Genomic DNA, 17,905 nt, shown 5'->3' on the forward strand with positions numbered 1-17,905 from the left:
CCCTGAACCACATTATCTGAGATACAAGTCACTCTCTGTCCTCCCTCCACCCCACCATTCTAGGCTGTGAACTTGCACACGCTGCTCTGTAGTGCTCTGGGTCACTTGAAGTAACCCTGGGGTATCATTTTACACAGTAGGAGAGATATGCCATTTTCAAAACAATCTACCAGGAAGTTCAAGGCAACCTGGCTGTGTACGCATAGCTCACGGAGCATTTTTCCTGCTGTTACTGTGAGCATCCTTTAAAAGCCAAGTTATATTCCTGAGCCTGCCTCTTTGTGGGCATCAAAAATAAGCATGCCCCATCAGGTAGGTCTTGCCCAGTAAAAGCTTGCAGGGCACTCGCAGCCACACTGTGGCTGAGGCAAGGCATGTATTCTTATTCCTAATTTACAGATAAGAAAATTCAGATCCCTGATTTAAACCTGGGTCCCCTGAGGCAATCTGTGTCCATCTGGGATCATCTCTGTTGGGCTTCATGGGACTCTGCTTGGTTGCATTGTAACCGCCTGTGGATAGATGATAAGCAGCCTGGTGGCTTGGACCTCCGTGTACTGAATGGTTTCCCCTCAGGTGCTCACTGGGCCTCTCCATGCCTAGAATCTTCCAGCAAGACCAGTATGGTAAGAGGAGTCTCACCTGTTTCTTCTGTTCGACAGAAACCGATATTGACGACTTCCGTAGATGTGTGAAGCTGACCAGAGAAATTTTTGCCCAGGAAGCCCTGGCACCATACCGGGGGGAAGAGCTCCAACCTGGAAGCCACGTCCAGTCAGATAAAGAGATCGACGCCTTTGTGCGGGCGAAAGCAGACAGCGCATACCACCCCTCGTGCACCTGCAAGATGGGCCAGCCCTCCGATCCCACGGCCGTGGTGGATCCACAGACCAGAGTGATCGGGGTGGAAAACCTCAGGGTGGTTGATGCCTCCATCATGCCCAGTGTGGTCAGCGGCAACCTGAATGCCCCCACAATCATGATCGCAGAGAAGGCAGCTGACATCATTCGGGGGCGGCCTGCCCTCTGGGACAAGGATGTCCCTGTGTACAAACCCAGGACCCTGGCCAGCCAGCGTTGAGGCAATCACTGCCTGAGCAACCCCTTGATGAGCCGAGAGGCCAGCACAGCCCAAGTGCTCTTCCCTGAAACTCTCTGCAAGGTTAGGATTCAATGACAGAGAACTGGATAATTTCTTAAGAAATGAGACCCGTACTGGTCTGTGAGCCAGGTTCCTTTTCCCTCGCATTTTCCTGTGGGCTCTTTGGGGAAGGCAAGGCCTGGGGAGGGCGGCAAACTCCTACCAGGGTCTCGTGTTATTCCGCAGCGCTCTCCAACCCAGAGTCCTGGTGCCTTCCTCGGTCCTGTGTGGACTGAGGGAAGTGGTTCTCTCCTAAGGCCTCCCTCTGAAGGCAGGCGCCTCAAAGAGCAGGGTGCTATGCACAGAGGCTGGGTGCTGCCTTCTTTAAGAGGGCACCCTCCACCTCAGGCTGCAAGCTATAGCCCAGGCCAGGAGTCACACCCTAGTTAAAAAATGCAGCCGGGACGTGTGCCTAAGCCTCCCGCGTGTCCTTGTTCAGGGGGAGAGCTGCCTGCAGTGACACACAGGCCTCTCCTCCCTCTCCTGCCTCCTGCTCCCACTCCCAGAGTGAGGGCAGGAGCGGTGCCCCAGGGGGCACTCTGAGTGGCCCGCAGCCCACCTGCCTGACGCTCTGGTTCTCACTAAACACTACCAGCCTGACGAGAGGATTTCTGGACCTTGTTCAAGGAGAGAAGAGTTTGGAATGACTCTTAACAACTATAGGTTTCACGATTTCCCATTTTAAAAGGAACCTTGGAACCCAGAGCAAACCTCACATTCCAGACCATTGCTCCACACCAAAGCAGCTAGCCCAAGAAGACACTTCCCCCTCAGCCTGGGGGGACAAGGCTGGCTAATTTTTATTCTGCAGATGTCCATGGGAGCAGACCAGAACGGAACCAGGACTGACAGAAAAGGCAGTCATGTAAAACTATGCCAACTGATCCTGTAAAAATGCAATAGAAAAATTGTCAAAGATTTGGGGGTGGGGGGGGCGGTGAGAAAACCAGATACAAGTAGCATTTAACAGTTCTTCAAACTTCTTATAATTCAATAATGTAACCCAGTAGTTTGTTTTTGAACTGAAATGCCTTATCCAGATGGCTCTTACAAGGTAATGAAAACTAAATGCATTTTGATTTGATTTTTAAGCTATTCAAAGCCACCACCTTATGGCAGGGAACAAAAAATTGCTACATGGAAACGTGCTGGGCCCAGAATAAAGGGAGAGACACAGGACATTCCAGGTAGTGTGGAGGCCCAACAGCCGTAACTTATAAGGCCTTCTAGAAAGGCGGGAGAAAACCACCACCTCTTCTTCCTTTAAAGCTTACCTGTATCCTCCTTAATTTTCTGATCCAAGAGAGAACCAAGAAAGAAAATTATAAATCTGCCAAGAGATTTACTTCTCTTCGAGAGGTGCGCCACTGCCATGGTCCACGGCCACCACTGCTGGGCCTTCGGGCCATCTGCAGGGGCAAGGGCACAGCGGAGGAGGGCAGGCGTCTGCCCCACTGCTCTGAGGGCCGAGAAGTAACAAGGTGGCGGGGGGGGGGGGGGGTGTCCCAGGTGACTCACTATACCAGCCTTCTCTGGGGCAGGCATGGCGGCTGACACAGCCATTCAGCTCTGCCGTCTCCGTGTTCTGTGGCAGTCCCAGTCTTTGAGGCAGTGGCTGATTTGCTGCTGTGGCTGTATTGTAAGTCAGGCAAAATAACATGTCCCTGTGCAGCTTGCTTCCATCCTGGCCCCTTTCCCACTCTTGTTTACAGGGCCTTGTTTTCACAATTGCACGGTTTAGCCACACACAGAAATGTTTCAAAGAGAAGACTGGGAGTGTCACGTATCAGAACCCACAGAAGTCAGAGTGGAAAACTGCTGTCTGGGTTCAGACCCTGGACGGAAAGCTCTGACTTGAAGCAAACCCTGCCCCTGAGGCCAACGGTCGAGCGCTGTGGCTGTCTGGGCAGGGTGAGCAGTGGCCCACGTCACAACCACTGGGCTGTCTGCAAGTCCCACTGCCACGAGGTCCCACTGCCACCTCAGAAAGACAGGGCTTTTCTGATGACGCCAGAGAGGGACGGAAGTGCTGACTGGAGTTGGGGAGGAGGAGCCACAGGTAGACTGCATGCACAGAGACCAGGCCAGCATTCAGCCTCTGGAGGGATCGGACAGACTTTGTCATTTTAAACCCCCGAGCAAAAGCCTGCAGTACCTAAAATGTGAAAGACTGTACTTGACAAAAGGTGGTTTAAAAAGCACAACAGAAAGCTGTGTATGTGCCTAGTGGTCAGGCTCTGAGGAGCACTGAGCCCTCTGAAGAAGCCTGTGTTTAGGCTGAGGTTAATAGCAGTAGAAGGGCTTCCTAATAGAACAAGGGACAGAACACTCAGGCACAGGAGCAGCGTGACCAGGAAGCAGCAAATCCCAGAAGAAGGAACTCTGTTGCCTTAACTACATTCTGTTTCCATTGCAGGATCATCATTTCCATAAATTCAAATAGACTGTCCTCTCTGGTCAAACCGCATTCCTCTGCCCAAAGGTCATTTCCTATTTCTACTGATTAACTTAACATCAGGTATGACACCTAGACCATTTCTCTTAAAAGTCATGGAAGACATCACACCACCTCTCCACTAGCCCTGTGTTGAGACCCAGCCAGTCCGCTCATATCCTCTCCTGTCACCATCCCCAAGACCACGCTCAACTTGTTCCCATGTTGGAAGCAAGGGCCCCAGGCCTGCTCCTTATTCTCGCCTGCCCTCTTAACATTTCCAGTAGACAAGAAATATCATTTTAGAGAAATAACTTTTTCAACAAATAAAAGCATAGCTGGAGTCTGTGAGCTGGGGTAGTCTGATAAAGGGCTAGAGCTATTGCATGATGATACCTCTATTGCTGACCTTTTTTAGAACAAACTGAGTGCCCATCATAACAATAAAAACCTTTGTAGAAAAGCAGATAATTGGCAGACACCTTTGACCGTGGTATAGCTTGTAAAAAACCCCACAGGAAGGAAATAAACTGCCCTGGTTTCTATCACATGCGTGTGGTCAGCAGTCAAGTGGGCTCATCCAGCAGGCCATGCCCACATTGTCCACTGAGACGCCCCTGGGGCCTTGACAAACCCCACTCCTGGCCTTGGGCTGGTTCTGAAACATCCTGGAATGGGACTGGGAAGTGGCAGGCAAGTCTGGATGGAAATCACAGAGATAGTTGTTAATGAGGTTTTTGCTCATTGATAGTTAAAATCAGAGCTGCCATTTCCATTTTGTGATATGAAAAACAGATTAAAGAAACTAAATGTACTATTCCTGGGGACACAACAAAATGACATTTTTTAGGGGGTGGAAGGGCAACCAAAAGGAAAGACATTTAATCATAACACTTTCCTAAAATAAAGAAACCATGCTCTGCAACTTCAAATTTTTCTTACAAAGAAAAATTTAATGTTAGGTGAGAGGTTGAACCAGGCTTAAAGCAGACAGATATTAGGAGTGGTGCAGCCTATAAAAATGCCCGTTTTTTAAGTACTGACTGGAAAACAGCATTGCCTGTATTGAAAAAGTCACTCCTGGTAGGTAATGTTGGACTGGTGATGTTAAGCCAATACCTAAAAGTGAAACAGTCTGAGGTGATGGTAACAGTGGTTTAGCCCTTTAGGAGAAACAGTGCTCTCTGCAGCTGGTATTCAGTTACCATAGGCATTGAAGGAGCCACGAGGATAAGAAAAAACCTACACAATTACAGAACTGCCCTCACAGAGTGCCCGCCCCTTCCAAACCTCTCACTGGCAAATGTTAGCTCTTTGCAAGGAGAGCTCCCAATTACAATAAAATTATTACACAATTTTATTCTGAAGAACATTTTACATTTTAATAAAAAAGAACTTATGTCAGGAAATAGTCATTTACAAACCTTGAGTTTTTGCCTGGATCTGGTGGAGTGAGAATGTCTTAAGAAGAGGTTTGTAAGGTCTTTATAACAAAGTATTGTTATTTACAAAAAAAAAACAAAACAAAACCCAAAACCAAAAAAAACATAACAGGTTGTCTGTGTGATATTTAAAAAATTTGAACCAAAAATTGCTACCTGTTTTTTGACTGCAGAGTCCCTGCCAAGGTAACTTGACAAAGTTAACATAATTCTGTGAACAGAAAAGGAAGCCTTGACGGTCTAACGATCCCAAAGTGGGTTTTCCTCAGGAAGTACAATCGGAGTGGAAGTGCATTCTAGTGAAAACTTCAGCCCTCATTCAGTTGCATATAAAAGCCCTCAGAGCACACAGTACAGCAGTGTTTTGTAGAAAGGCAACAATACTATTTGTCCAGACCCCAACTTTCTACTCCTGTAGATGGTGTCCCTTTGCTCCCTCCATCCCCTCTTCCCCAGCATTCCTTATTCAGACAAGCAGCACCACCATTTCCCAGGAGACATGAGCAGAGGGACTTCATTCACCTGCAAAAATGTCCTGTGGGGCAGGTGAGAAAACCCACCACTATGTATACTACAGGGTCAGAGTAAGCAGCCTGACCTAGTCTGTCATGAGCTTATGGGGGAGGGGGTTAAAGTAAAACAAGGCAGCTGCAACCCATGGCAGAGCAAAAGGTGCACTATCCAATCATAGAACCCTTGCCCAAGGAAAAGACTGCAAGTAGTCATCCTGGTGAAGATAGATTCATCGTGACTCAAAATACTTTAGAAAAATCTCTGCAGTGTCAAGTTTTTTTGAACTTAAAATTTTACCCCAAAAAGATTTTCACCAAATAAATGGGAATTGGCTCTATTTCTTCTACTTCTGTTCAGTCTGAGTAAAAATACCAATAATTTCTAGATTTCAGTGGGGAACTACAATTATTAGGACCCATGGATATTGCTGCAGTTCAAATACGATACAATAATTACAAAATATAGACCATCTCTTTACAAATACAAATTATAGTATTTTACAAGTCATGTACAGTAAATCTATAATTTTTAAACAAACTAGTGAATCTAAGTTGACCTGGTTGCGAGTGCGTTATTCTTCCAGTTTACAGTTGCCCTTAGCCGGACAGTCAGAAACTGACCGTCTGAGTGATGCCCTCTCATGTAAACTGGTGTCACGTAACAGAAAACCTTGCTTGTAAGATCCTGCTTCCCTCTCAGGATGACAGCTGGTAGATAGGTCCTGACTGACTGTACTTCGGAACAGGAATCAGGAAGCAGTGTGTTCTGAAGGGAGGGGTTTAAAAATGGATATGCTGGGCCCAGTGAATGTCTGATATGCTAGACCGATGGCTGAGGTAATGACACAGGTATGGTGATCGTCATCACCTTGAACCTTCCCCACCATGCCCGTGGGCGAGTGGGCATGGGCAAGTGCCCTGGGCGGGCTCTGAACAAGAGGGCAGGGCTTGTCCAGCGCCCGTCCTCATAAGCGGGCTGGACCTGCTGTTTCCCACAGCTGAGGCTCAGCACTTGAGCACAGGTGTGCCCCACCAGGTTTATGGCTTCCTTGAGGCATGACATCACTTGTACTAAAGTCTAATTGAATATGGACTTCACGCTAGTGCCTGAACTTTCCTGTGAGGCACTTTTTCCTTGGCCCTCCAGCGTTCCCTGGGGGCAGAGCCAGTCTGCCCTTCCCTGGGGCTACAGGGTGGTGATGCATATCATTTCATCCGCCAGGTCCTCCTCCTCTCTCCCGGGGTCTGGCTCTTCGTCGCTGTAGCCTGGCCCGAAGTCCTGGAGCTCACAGTCGTGGTGGCCTGAGATGGGGCCCACGCCCCCGTGAGCCCGCGGGTGCATGGTTCCGTTAAGCAGGCTGCTGGCTGCGCTCTCCATCTCATCAATGGTCAGGTCACAGGCGTCAGCGATTTCGTGTTTTGTCGCCGACACGAATCTGGGGTCCCTTGCATACTGTCCTAACCCTTCAGATATCAGGACCTGCACAGGTAAAGGGCAATGGCATGAGTGCATCACAATGACAGAAAACCCACCTCAAGCACTGACCGTATGACATGCTTCTGGATGGGGCTCAGCCAGTCATGTTCACTCGATTTCATACATGGCAACTAAATGTCCATATAACTGTTTTTGGCTTTGAAATATCAAAAAACTCAAAAACTATATGCTCGCCCATAGCCTCACAAGAATGAAGCCCACTGGGGAAGAATCTTTTAGTATAAACTGGTAACAGCTGTAGGAATAGCACATGTAATCCTAGGTATGGCTAACTGATGAGATTCAGCAGTGGTGGCATTTATGCTCACGCTTTCAGTACCAGCCTTGCTTGTAAGAAGTGGGCGGTGAGTCCAGATTGGAAGCAAGGTAGCCTGGCTCCAGACCCCTCCTGCCCTCAGAGCCACTGCCCACTCCGGCTCTGCATGGTTCCTGCACCACCACCCCCGCCGTGCCTGCCGCCTGCCATACTCACTGCCTCCACCAAGCTGTCTGCGCTCCTCTGCTTGTCGCTGTTTTTGTTGTGGAAGTTGCTGGGGACAGTCAGGCTGGCTGGTGTGAAAGTCCGATAGGAGATGCCAGGCTCGTCCGTGTACCACGAGCTGCGGTGCAGGGATGGCAGGCTGCCGTTGACCTGGTCCAGGGCCTCCGCCTGCTCCACCTGGATCAGGGGGGTGTAGCGCGGTGTCCAGTCCCGGTACGGAGGGGTCGCTGGAGGGGTGGCCCATGACCGGGTTGAGTGGCTCGGCGAGTATTTCTGGGCTTTACTTGAATCTAGGCCTGCAACTGCCATGACCTGAGGAGAAAGGGGGAGCAGGGAGAGCAGAAGTCCTCAGAGGTCTAGGCCTCGGGCGACCTCACAGTGGACCTGGCGTGAGGGCAGCCTTGGACAAGGACTGTGAAAACACACTGACTACATTAAAAATTGACAGTAAAAGTCTGACTTTCTAGCAGACTATTTTCCTTCCCCCCAAATCCATATGCATTTCCTATGGCTGTTCCCAAGTAGGAATCAATTTCTAATTAATGAAATCACTTCAGAAAGATGAGGCATCAGGGGAGACATACAAGATGGATGTATGAATATGCTAATTCTTTAAATACGGACATACATTCAGGGCTAACTAACGGTTCCCAGCACCCACGGGAAAACACAGCTTTCTCTTTACTCTAGTGTAACATATCACACGGCCAGCCTTTGCCTGCTCTGAGGCAACGGGTGTGGGCCTTGCTCTCCCCGCTCCAGGGACACCACACAGCAGATCTACCGCAGCATTCCGCTGTGCACGGGGGACCCTGCGGCCATCTTGGGAGCAGCACAGGGGAGGCTCTGCACACAGGATCTGGGCCTGGCCAGGGCAGGGCAGCAGAGGGAAGGCATTTGCGTGCGCATGTCTGGGAAGATTTCCATGCCTACTTGGTTCATGGAATTTGATGATCTGGGCCTTCCCAGGGCTTGTCTTTCTTCCATGATAAAAGCAAGAATACAAATCAAAATGGACGTAAAAAGCTGGCAGAGAGACCCGAATAGAAAATCTGAAATGGCAGCTACTGTTGATGTGCTCTGGATAGGAACCTGCCCGGAGGGCTTTGCACATTTACAGACAGGGTGCGCACTGTCCTAGGTAGCTCTCCCCCTCTCTCAACCCCTTCCAGACACACACAAGTGGACAGCATCTCTGATGTGCTCTTTTCAGAAAGAAGAGGCCTTGTCCTTGAGGCAAAGCCTGGTGAGTGGGCTCTGGGCCCGCACCCTCCTGTCCAGCCACCCTTGGACCACATGCCCCTTGCAGGCAGGGTCAGGGCTCACCCACCCCTGTGACCACAGGGCCCTGCCCACACAGGGTGCTGTAAATGAAGGAACGACTTCAAAGAGCAAATAAAGAACAGCACTGCTTCTTCAGGGTCAGTCTAGTGGCCACCCCTCCCTGGGGTGTGAATTATACCAGACCCTGTCTTTAATGCTGAGGACAGATGGCAGCTTTGGCAGCTGGCAACCTTGGATTCAAATGCCAACCTAGTCACTCGCCTACCCTCTCTGATGTTTGCTCATCCATATAATAGGGTTCATGATAGTATCTATTTGCAGGGTTGGTACACAATAGAAGCCTAGTATAGGTGAAGGTACTCTCCTTCCCCCTGGTGCTGGCAGCCAAGGGAAGAGGATGTCCTGAGGGTGGTTCCCTCATGGGGTGCCCATTGGGCCATGGGAGTAAGGCCGGGTGCGCCACCTCACCTGTTGCTGTATCAGGTGCAGAGGCAGGGCTGTGCGGTGAGGGAAGGCAGGGGACGCTGGGACCTCCTCCTGGCTGCTCTGCCGGCGCAGGCACTCAAAGTTGAAGGAGGATCTTCGGTGGGCTGAGAAGGCAAAGAACATGAGCAGCTGTGAAACAAGTTCTCTAGCAGGACCCCGGGATTCTGGGAGTCACGTTGCCCACTGAATGCTCAATGGGGAGCCCAGGAGGAAGCAAGTGATACGTCCAAGAAAAAGCATTAAGTAGTGAAGTCTCAGAACTTTTGGAGACAGGATGAGGAAGAAGCCCAGCTGATGGATGGTTTTAAAAAGTGCAAGTAGACTTCTTAACAATGCGATGCCTGTTCTCAGGGGCAGGAGCTGAAGGCAGCCAGTGGACAGCTCTTCTGATTCGAAGCCACTGCCCTACACGTTGTGGGGAACACAGCCTCTTCTAGAATCCCAGACACTCACTGACCACCCTGTTCTCACCTTCCTCAAGGTATCTCACGGGTCCTCCTGTGTGTACACCTCTGCTTTAAAGGGAGTGACTTGCCACCTGCCTATCAGCTGAACCAGGTAATAAGAAAATTCTTTTGTTGGGAAAGACCCAGCTTCTCTTGTACTGAAGACAAAACAAAAAGGACACCTCTGACTGTAAAGAACACAGTTGCCCTGTTGACAGCCTGGTTGAGCAATGACAAGAGATCCAGAGCCTGTGGCTTGCAGGGCACCAGGCACAGGAGATCCATCTGGATTCGGGCCCCCAAGTGCAGGCCAGAGGCCTTCCCCTGGACACACCTCCCCAGGTCAGAGGAGTGTTCCAGGAGCCCTACTGGAAATGTGCAAGACAGTGGCCAAGTCACCTTAACAGCCCCTTTCTTGACCTCTGTTTTCTAAGCTCATAGGGCATGCTTCCAACTCTACACCCAATATTCCCATACAGGAAACTGCAGAAACCAGCCTGAGGAGGCCCCCCAGGCTGCTCATGAAGCTGCAGGACCTGGCTCTGTGAGGGCTCTGCACCCAAAGTGCATGAAGAGCAGGTCAGCCACTGTGTGGGAGGAACTAGGCAGACAACGCTCCTGGTCTCGCGGGCCTGATGCGCACTGTGGGGCATGCTGGGGCTTCCTTGGGCTGAGTCAGTGGCTGCTGTCCTCATCAGACAGTCCACCCTCCACATACCATGCCGGGGCCGAATTTAATGGTGTTCTAGGAGGACAGGCCTCCCTTGGAAGCATAACTTCTAGGTCTCTCCTAGGATCAAATGGCGGGGACCGAGGCTCAGAGCCAGGGAAGGACACGCACCCCCTCTCCTTTGGATAGTGCCTTTCAGTTCTGAAAATGGGTCCACATAGCCCCATCATTTCACTGGTCACACCATTTCTGCTACAGGAAGTCATCCTACTGAAGCTGAGAACATGGGCTGAGGAGTTCCATGCTCCCTGCCCAACTCTGAATCTACAGGGAGCAAAGCAAATAAAATACATGTTCTTTATTTGCCCTTACAAATAAAGAGGACAGTTGCTCTTGTCCACTTAGGTTCCTCACTTCCCTGACATGGCACCTGTGTCTGGAGGGCGTTAACGTGGCCACCAAAGGGAGGTCTAAGGAGGGCGGTGGGCCTGTGTGAGCAAGGGGCCTCCCCCAGCCCCACCTGCCTGTGGATCACCCAGTGATGACAGAGACCAGAGATGCTCTGTGTGGCTGGGGCTACAGAGTTAAATATTAACCATGGAAATGGGTCTGGTTTCACTCCCAGCAGGGCTGTGACAGCTGGAGAGAGACAGAGAGCCCTAGGTGCCACTTAGTCACAACTGTTATTGTGCATGTAGTCGGCAGGCTGGGACCCGGCGTATCTTGGCTATATTTTGGTTACTGATTAGAGGAGTCCTACTCAAAAATATGCTTCTTTCCTTAGAAACACCAGAAGTGGATATTCTTTAACTCTCGAGTGGTCGCATGCAAAATAATCATATGAAAAATTGAATTAATAGAAGTTACTTAGGCTATTATTAATAGAAAAATGTTTAAAAACTTGTTTGTTCATCCACGCAACCTCTCACGCTCCATTCAGAAGCACAACCACTACAGGGGTAATCATCATCCAAATGCCCACGTGTCCAAAATCAAACTGCACAGCCAGGAGATGGCAGGGGCCCCTGGTGCATTTCTTTCCCCAGCCCGAGTTCCTCACCGGGGTGACCCAGATCTCCTGGCACTGCCAGTTATACCACTGGCATGGGACAACCAGATGGGAGCATCCAGCCCTTGCCCCTGCTCAGCAGGGTGGGATTCCTCAGCCCCAGAAAGGAAGCACTGACCCTAGAGCTCACCAACAAGGCCAAAACCTGCCGTGAGAGCAGACAGCACCGGCAGACCAAGGCAAAGATGAGAGAGGTGAGGGAGGAGAGGAGAGAAAGAAGACACCCTGGTGTGGCCTGAGGAGAGACCGACACCAAGAACCCCCAGGTACCCTACACTCAGAGGCACAGGTCTTGGTAGAACAGACCTGGGCTAAGTCTAGCTCAGCACTCGGGCCAATTCCTTCTGCCCTGAGGGTAGTTACCCTGAACCCCCAGACTGGGCCTAACAGCAGCAATGGTGCACATCTTGCCCATCTCTCAGGATGGATCCCCGGCTCAAAGGCAAAGAAAACATGCACACACAGTCCGTCTCTGCCCTTAGAGAGTCCAGAACAGCGCTAAAGCAGTTTGAGCTCTAACACATGGAATATGGATGAGAAAGAAAGGAAAGCTGATAGGATCTCCCACCAGTGGTCTAAGCTCGAGGACGAAAGGTCCCCAACACTGTGGGACTACATCCATCACTACCTTTCCCCCAACCTAGGGCCTGAGGGCAGGCACATTGCTCTCTGGAAGGCTTCACCCCAAGCAAAAAATCCGGCCTCACATGTTGGGGTGGGAGGCAGTAGGCGTCTCCTTGGAGATCTCCGGGAATCGTAGCAAATGGGTGAGTCATCATCCTCCAAGAAGCCTTGCGGGTGATGGTAGCCTCGGGGCCGCTCGAAGTCCAAGCTGCTGCCTGGGTATCGGTAGTAGTAGCTGTAGTTTTGCCTGGTGGTCAAAAAGGCCAAAGGAGAGAGTAAGGGTCACATGAGCCGCTAGGTATCAGGTCCTTTCCATTAGTTCAGACAAACCCACCTCTCCAGTCCTCTCCCCACCTCCTTGGGCACAATAAGGCTAGCTGAGGACAAGGCGGTCCTCAGAAGATTCTACATGGAGGATAAGGGCTATACAGGAAGGTTGAAGACAGCAGGCCTGTGATGAGTGGGGATTCAGTGGCTTCCCCCAGGCCAGGGCAGCCTCAGACCCAGGTCATGTGGATCGCAAATTTCCTGCAAGCTTGACTATCATGACCTGCTCACTTCTTCCTTGAGAACCCCTCTCCTAAGTGCCTGCCCTCGGCCAGGGCTGGGACCAGGGACACAGCGGTGCATGAAGCACGGTCCCTGCCCTCTAGGATCTTAGCAAATGCCACACGCACAGAAACACCAATGCAGCTGGAAAAGGTCAGCACCAGAAGACAGGGCCCAGGGCAGGTTCTGTAAGTTGTTGGGTGGGCATTTCAATGTCACCCAGGGAATAAGAAGTAAAGCCCCAGAGCAGGTCCTTGACAAGAGGACGGAATCAGGCCCACGGAGCTGGGAGACGGTGTCTAAGTGGTGGACATGCTCTGCACATTGGCTCTGATGAAGAAAAGCCGGAAGCCATTTGGTCAGAATCAGTGGTTCTGGAAGTCAGGTGTCGAGGGAAGCTGACGGAAGGAATTGGCGGAGGGCAGGGTGAGGGAGCGTTCAGCTGTGGCTGGACCAAATATGAGGCTAACAATTATAACAGCTTGGATACCAGGAGGGAGGAACATCATGGCAGTACCATGTCCATGTCAGTGGGCCACCTGGTCATGGTGAGATGCAATTTACAGAGAAGAGGTTGTTAGGTGGCCTTCGTCTCCCTGCACTGCCCACTACGGGTCCTAAAGCAAAGTGTCCCTTTTAACCTCAAAATTCTTTCTTTAGAACCTGGAGAGGCAGCTGTGCTGAGAGATGCCATTCTGACCTCTTGTCTCCCATCTCCAGGACAGACCCCTTGATGAGAGTAGGAAATAGATGCTGTTCATGAAGACCCCACCAAAGCTATGGGCTGGCTGAGCTGCTATACAGACCAGCCCCCAACTCAGAGTGCTCAACATTAACAATAAAAACAGATGCCTCAGAAGACAAGGAGTAGATGGACAAGAGCTAACCCTCCATGAGGCAGGTCCAGCTCTCCTTTCTGGGCCTCTACTGAAAGGCCTCACAAGCCCCTGGTGGAAATGAGTCAGCAGCCTGAAGGAACAGTCCCCACTCTGCCTCTCTCTGGCCCTGTTTCTTCTGCTCAGACTTTTCCTCTAGCCTGAAGTTCATATTCCTGATTTGCTTCCCAGGGCAGACCCAAGTGCAGCTGCCGGTGGCCCATGGCTTCACATACAGACCAAACACAAGGGACAGGTATCAGCCTGAGCCCCAGAGATCCTCACCTGCTGGAGGTCACTGAGCTGTCATCCTCGTAGTCCTCCTCACCACTGAAGTACTCCGGCTCCCCCGAGCAGGGGGGGTCTCTGAAGTAGCTGTGTATCTCGGGGTCTTCCCGGCAAATAGTTGGGAACTGCTCATCTCCTGAGTCCGACCTGCAGTTGAGAGAAAGGACTGAGCCCCTGTGCAGGCAGCAGACCCTTCCTGCCTCAAGCAGGACCAGACAGTAAAGACCTCTGGCCACAGTGCTGTGGTGTGTGTGTGTGCGTGCATGTGTGTGCGTGCACACACATGCCAGGAGGGGTTTCTCTCTCAGTATCTTGAATGATGCTGGTGCCAGATTACTATGCCCAGGGGCCTTGGGGCAGAAGGAGTAGATATAATTTGGGGAACAGAGCAAGAAAATGGGCCCAGAGACCTGTAGTGATTGGCAGCCCTGGGGAAAAGACTCTGGTCTCCCAGACCATCTACTCTAATCCCCGCTCCTCCTACCTGGACCCTGTGTGACCTCAGAGCCTGGAACAAAGAGACTCCTTTACCACTAGCTTCCCACTGCATACAACCCAGGAAGGGCAACAGGAGCTTTTGACACAGTATCCCAAGGGAGACTTTCATGCATGACATCTACCAAGTTTTCCAAGACTGTCCTCTGCCTCAGGACTATCATGACGCCTACCTGAAGCTCAGCTGTCCTGACCTGGGACCTCAGGAAAACCAGCCCAGCACTGTGACATCATTTCTCTCCAGAGAGAGGACTGTGCTCCCTCCAAGTACTTTGTTCTCTCTCTGACCTCTTCCGGCTCAGGATTTCACTTGATATAATTAAACTGGCAGACCTATCCTCCCCATTACCAAGATAGCCATCCACTGCTCCACCAGTTCAGCAAACATGGAGCGGGATACACCGCATGTGTTTAGGGCTGCATGGAGGCAAAGGAGAGGACCTGGCCCCTGGTCTTCAGGAGGCTGGGGTCATGCTTTCACAGGCCCCACAAAAGGCTTGACCCCAGAAAGCAGCAGCCATTGCCAAGAGTGTACAGCTGGCTGTCTCTGTGCTGGCTAGAGGTGTACAGAGGCTAGTCCCCAGCTGTCATGTGAATATCAGTCCTTCGGTGGTAACCAACTATGCAGAAAAAAGCCACTTGCTCCAACTCCTGAGTCCTTAGCCCTAAGCTATAATATTGCAATTGGCTCAAAGGAGCTTCTCATTTCTTAGCATTCAGAGAGGCCAGCTGGTCACACTCACAATATTTAACACACACAAAAAGGCAGTGAGCACATACCTAATGTAAGTTTCATAATAGCGAGTTCTATCCAGGAAAGGCATAACAAGAAAGGGAGGGAGAAGATAAAAGTTAAATATGTGCAAAAAATTTAAAATGCAGTTATCAGGTTACTACTCAGCACAGAGTGGGCATGGCAAATCATGGGCCATAGCACAAACACAGGCTGCCACCTGCTTCTGTATGGCCCAAGAGATATGAATGGTTTTTATATTTTTAAAGTGTTGAAAAAAATCAAAGGAAGAAAAATATTTCATCACCTGTGACTTCATGAATTTCACATTTCAATGTCCAAAAATAAAAGTTTTACCGCGGCACAGCCATACCTGCGGCTGCCTTCTCACCACGGCAGCAGAGCTGAGTAGCTACAATAGACGGTATAGGGTTTGAGGCCTAAAATATCTACCAACTAGCCCATCACAGGAAAGGTTTGCCAGCCTTTTGGCACAATTGGGGAGGGCAGAGTTTGCATCTGCTGCCATTTTAAGGAGTATCTCATACAACAGGACACAGGATGGTCAGTGGCCCTTTATCCTTCAGGGTTGTCACGTGGCTAGGTCCTGAAGAGGCCATGACCTCATGGAACCCACGGGGTCAATTGCAAATGCCTACTGCGACTCTTCTGCATGTGCCAGAGTATGGGGTGGCAGGGGCACAGATACAACATTACCAAGCGCAAACACATTTTAAAGGTTACCTTTTAATACTGGACCTTCTCTGAGGCTCATGGTCAAGCTTGTGGGAGGAATGATGCTCATTTTCAGACACATGCTCAAGGTTCCCAATGCTGGGCCGCTTTCCAGGGGCAGCTTTGGACATATTGGCATTATTGAGATTGGCATTTGTTGAGCTGGGAACTTGCTTTCCTATGGAATTATGGTTATGATGGTTATGACACACCGAATTTCCTGCTGGAGGAAACAGCGGTTTCTCAGTGTCACTTGCAGGTGGAATTGAAGGCCTTTGGACATGCAGGGGACGGTGGGTGGTATTGGTCTGCTGAAGGGAATCTCTCCTATCACTATTAACATGATTGACATGGTTTCCAAGCAGGGCACCATTTCTCTGCAAAATAATGGGAGACAACACCAGGTAATTTAACAAGTATTTGATGCAGGCTAGCTATGTTAGGTAATTTTTTCTACATGAAAAACAAATTCTAGGTATGCTCCAGAGGATCCCTGGAAAACAATCTGAGGACCTCAACAATCAGTGTGAATGTGTCTATGTGGCAGCTGGTCCCCCTGAAATGAGGAAGGTTACCGATTCCTGAGCCAGGGAACAAGCTCTCGGTGGTCACTTGAGTGTGTTCTTCCAGTTGCTCCAAGCTGAGGTGACGTACAGCTAACGGGGCTGGTTGAGTCAGAGTAGTAGGCATGCTCCCTGGGCTGGGGGACTGGGGGCCGGGAGGCCAAGAGCTGGCTGGAAGCTCAAGGAACTGGCCCAGGAAAGAAGGGGGCAGTGTGGGCAGGCAGCTGCCAGAGCACCCAGGATGCTTATCCATACTGCCCAGTGGCTGTGGCCAAGATCCTTGGAAGTCGCCAGAGTGGACAGAGGAGCAAGCTTGGGAAGGGCAGGCCTGGCCCTAGAGGAGGTGCTAGTGAATGGGGAGGGTCTGCTTGTGGGAGGGGGGAGTTCCACAAGCCCCCTGTGCTCTGGGGTGGCTTGCATTCTCCAGGCTCTTTTGTGGCTCATTAACTGCCCAAACTGGAACCCTGCCCCACTATTTCCAAGCGGCTAGTGTGTAGCTGTGCGTGGAATAATTACTTTGAGTACATCTTCTTCTTCTTCCCCTTTTGTTTCCTCGGGCTCATCATCTTGCAGATCACAGGATATAGCACGCCGGATCTCTGGCCCAATGTCATGTAGTGTCCTCAACCCCGCCTAGATCAATGAAAATGGCAAAACAGATTAGACAGCACAGGTGCCCTGGGCCCAGCCTGGGTCCTGGCTTTGTTCCTGCCCAGTTCAGCTGTGGGAGAGGAATGTTCATCCAAAGGACAGCCCGGGAAACTGACTACTGTTTGAATGTAACTAAAGGAGTCCTCGCAGACTAGGGGTTGTAGGGTGCGGTCATGGATTCAAGATGGTCCTAGCCTGGGATGCTTGAGGCTCTGAACTTAGGAAACTCCTTTTCAAGTACCCCCACTTGCAGGGAATAGTGCTTGGTTATTAGTACTAAGTCTGTCATAGCCAAGAGCTCATGCCCATGTCTAAACGACAGTCTATAGGAGGATGTCCTGCAGAGTGCCATCTCCTGAGCTCCAGATAGCATGGGGAATGCAGGCAGACTGTTGTTCAGGGAGGGTGGCAAGGACTTGCTGTGTTTAGGATGAGGAAGCCTAGGAGCAAGTGCCAGAGGGCGAGCAGACCAAGAAGCCACCAGGGCTGCTGGTTTCGCTAAAAAGTCATGGTAACAAGGGAGTGACACAACACAGTCCAGCCACCAGCACACTCAGGACCAAGACAGAATGGACTGACATGCACACAGACCTGGGCTGCTGTGCAGTGCCAGCCTCTGTGGCCATCATGGGACCCTGGCCTGCGCCTGTGCTCAGGCTGAGAACTCACCAACAGTCGGGCCATCCTCTTGAAGACCACAACGCATTAAATGGGGCTCATCAGCTCTGGAGGCCATGTAAGACCCCCAGCTGATGCCCCAGGCCCCTCGCAGACATTGTCTTCCCCCGAGGCCCTCCCAGCGGGCCTTCCTTATCCTGGGTCCTTGGTTCCACTGGCACAGGGCCTGGGAGAAGCCTTTCCATTGTTCCCAACTTCTTTAGGGATGGACCATACATGGGGAAGGTATAGTCACTGGCTATGAGAAAATT

The 17,905-nt window shown here is 50.8% G+C and overlaps 2 protein-coding genes across 7 annotated transcripts in view; one reads left to right on the plus strand and one right to left on the minus strand.

Annotated features, from left to right (window-relative positions):
* Positions 1 to 2,463, plus strand: part of CHDH (choline dehydrogenase) — a 33,401-nt gene extending 30,938 nt beyond the window's left edge. Inside the window, exon 8 of the mRNA XM_090284011.1 lies at positions 663 to 2,463. Within this exon, the coding sequence (XP_090140137.1) occupies positions 663 to 1,081 (419 nt within the window). The 3' untranslated portion in view covers positions 1,082 to 2,463. The remainder of the gene's footprint in view (positions 1 to 662) is intronic.
* Positions 2,464 to 4,434: 1,971 nt separating this feature from the next.
* The window catches only part of CACNA1D (calcium voltage-gated channel subunit alpha1 D), a 334,585-nt gene continuing 321,114 nt past the window's right edge, over positions 4,435 to 17,905 (minus strand). For 4 of the 6 annotated variants that reach the window (XM_090284014.1, XM_090284017.1, XM_090284013.1 and 1 more), the window contains 8 exons: positions 16,842 to 16,958; positions 15,772 to 16,139; positions 15,075 to 15,101; positions 13,797 to 13,946; positions 12,171 to 12,334; positions 9,261 to 9,382; positions 7,500 to 7,820; positions 4,435 to 7,009 (listed from right to left, as the gene is read on the minus strand). In XM_090284014.1, the coding sequence (XP_090140140.1) occupies positions 6,716 to 7,009; positions 7,500 to 7,820; positions 9,261 to 9,382; positions 12,171 to 12,334; positions 13,797 to 13,946; positions 15,075 to 15,101; positions 15,772 to 16,139; positions 16,842 to 16,958 (1,563 nt within the window). In that variant the 3' untranslated portion in view covers positions 4,435 to 6,715. The remainder of the gene's footprint in view (positions 7,010 to 7,499; positions 7,821 to 9,260; positions 9,383 to 12,170; positions 12,335 to 13,796; positions 13,947 to 15,074; positions 15,102 to 15,771; positions 16,140 to 16,841; positions 16,959 to 17,905) is intronic. The other 2 variants (XM_090284019.1, XM_090284016.1) reach the window with 1 other exon arrangement.

The sequence above is a fragment of the Furipterus horrens genome, unplaced genomic scaffold (genome assembly GCF_987537825.1).
Source record: "Furipterus horrens unplaced genomic scaffold, mFurHor1.1.pri manual_scaffold_7, whole genome shotgun sequence".
Classification (NCBI taxonomy): Eukaryota; Metazoa; Chordata; class Mammalia; order Chiroptera; family Furipteridae; genus Furipterus; species Furipterus horrens.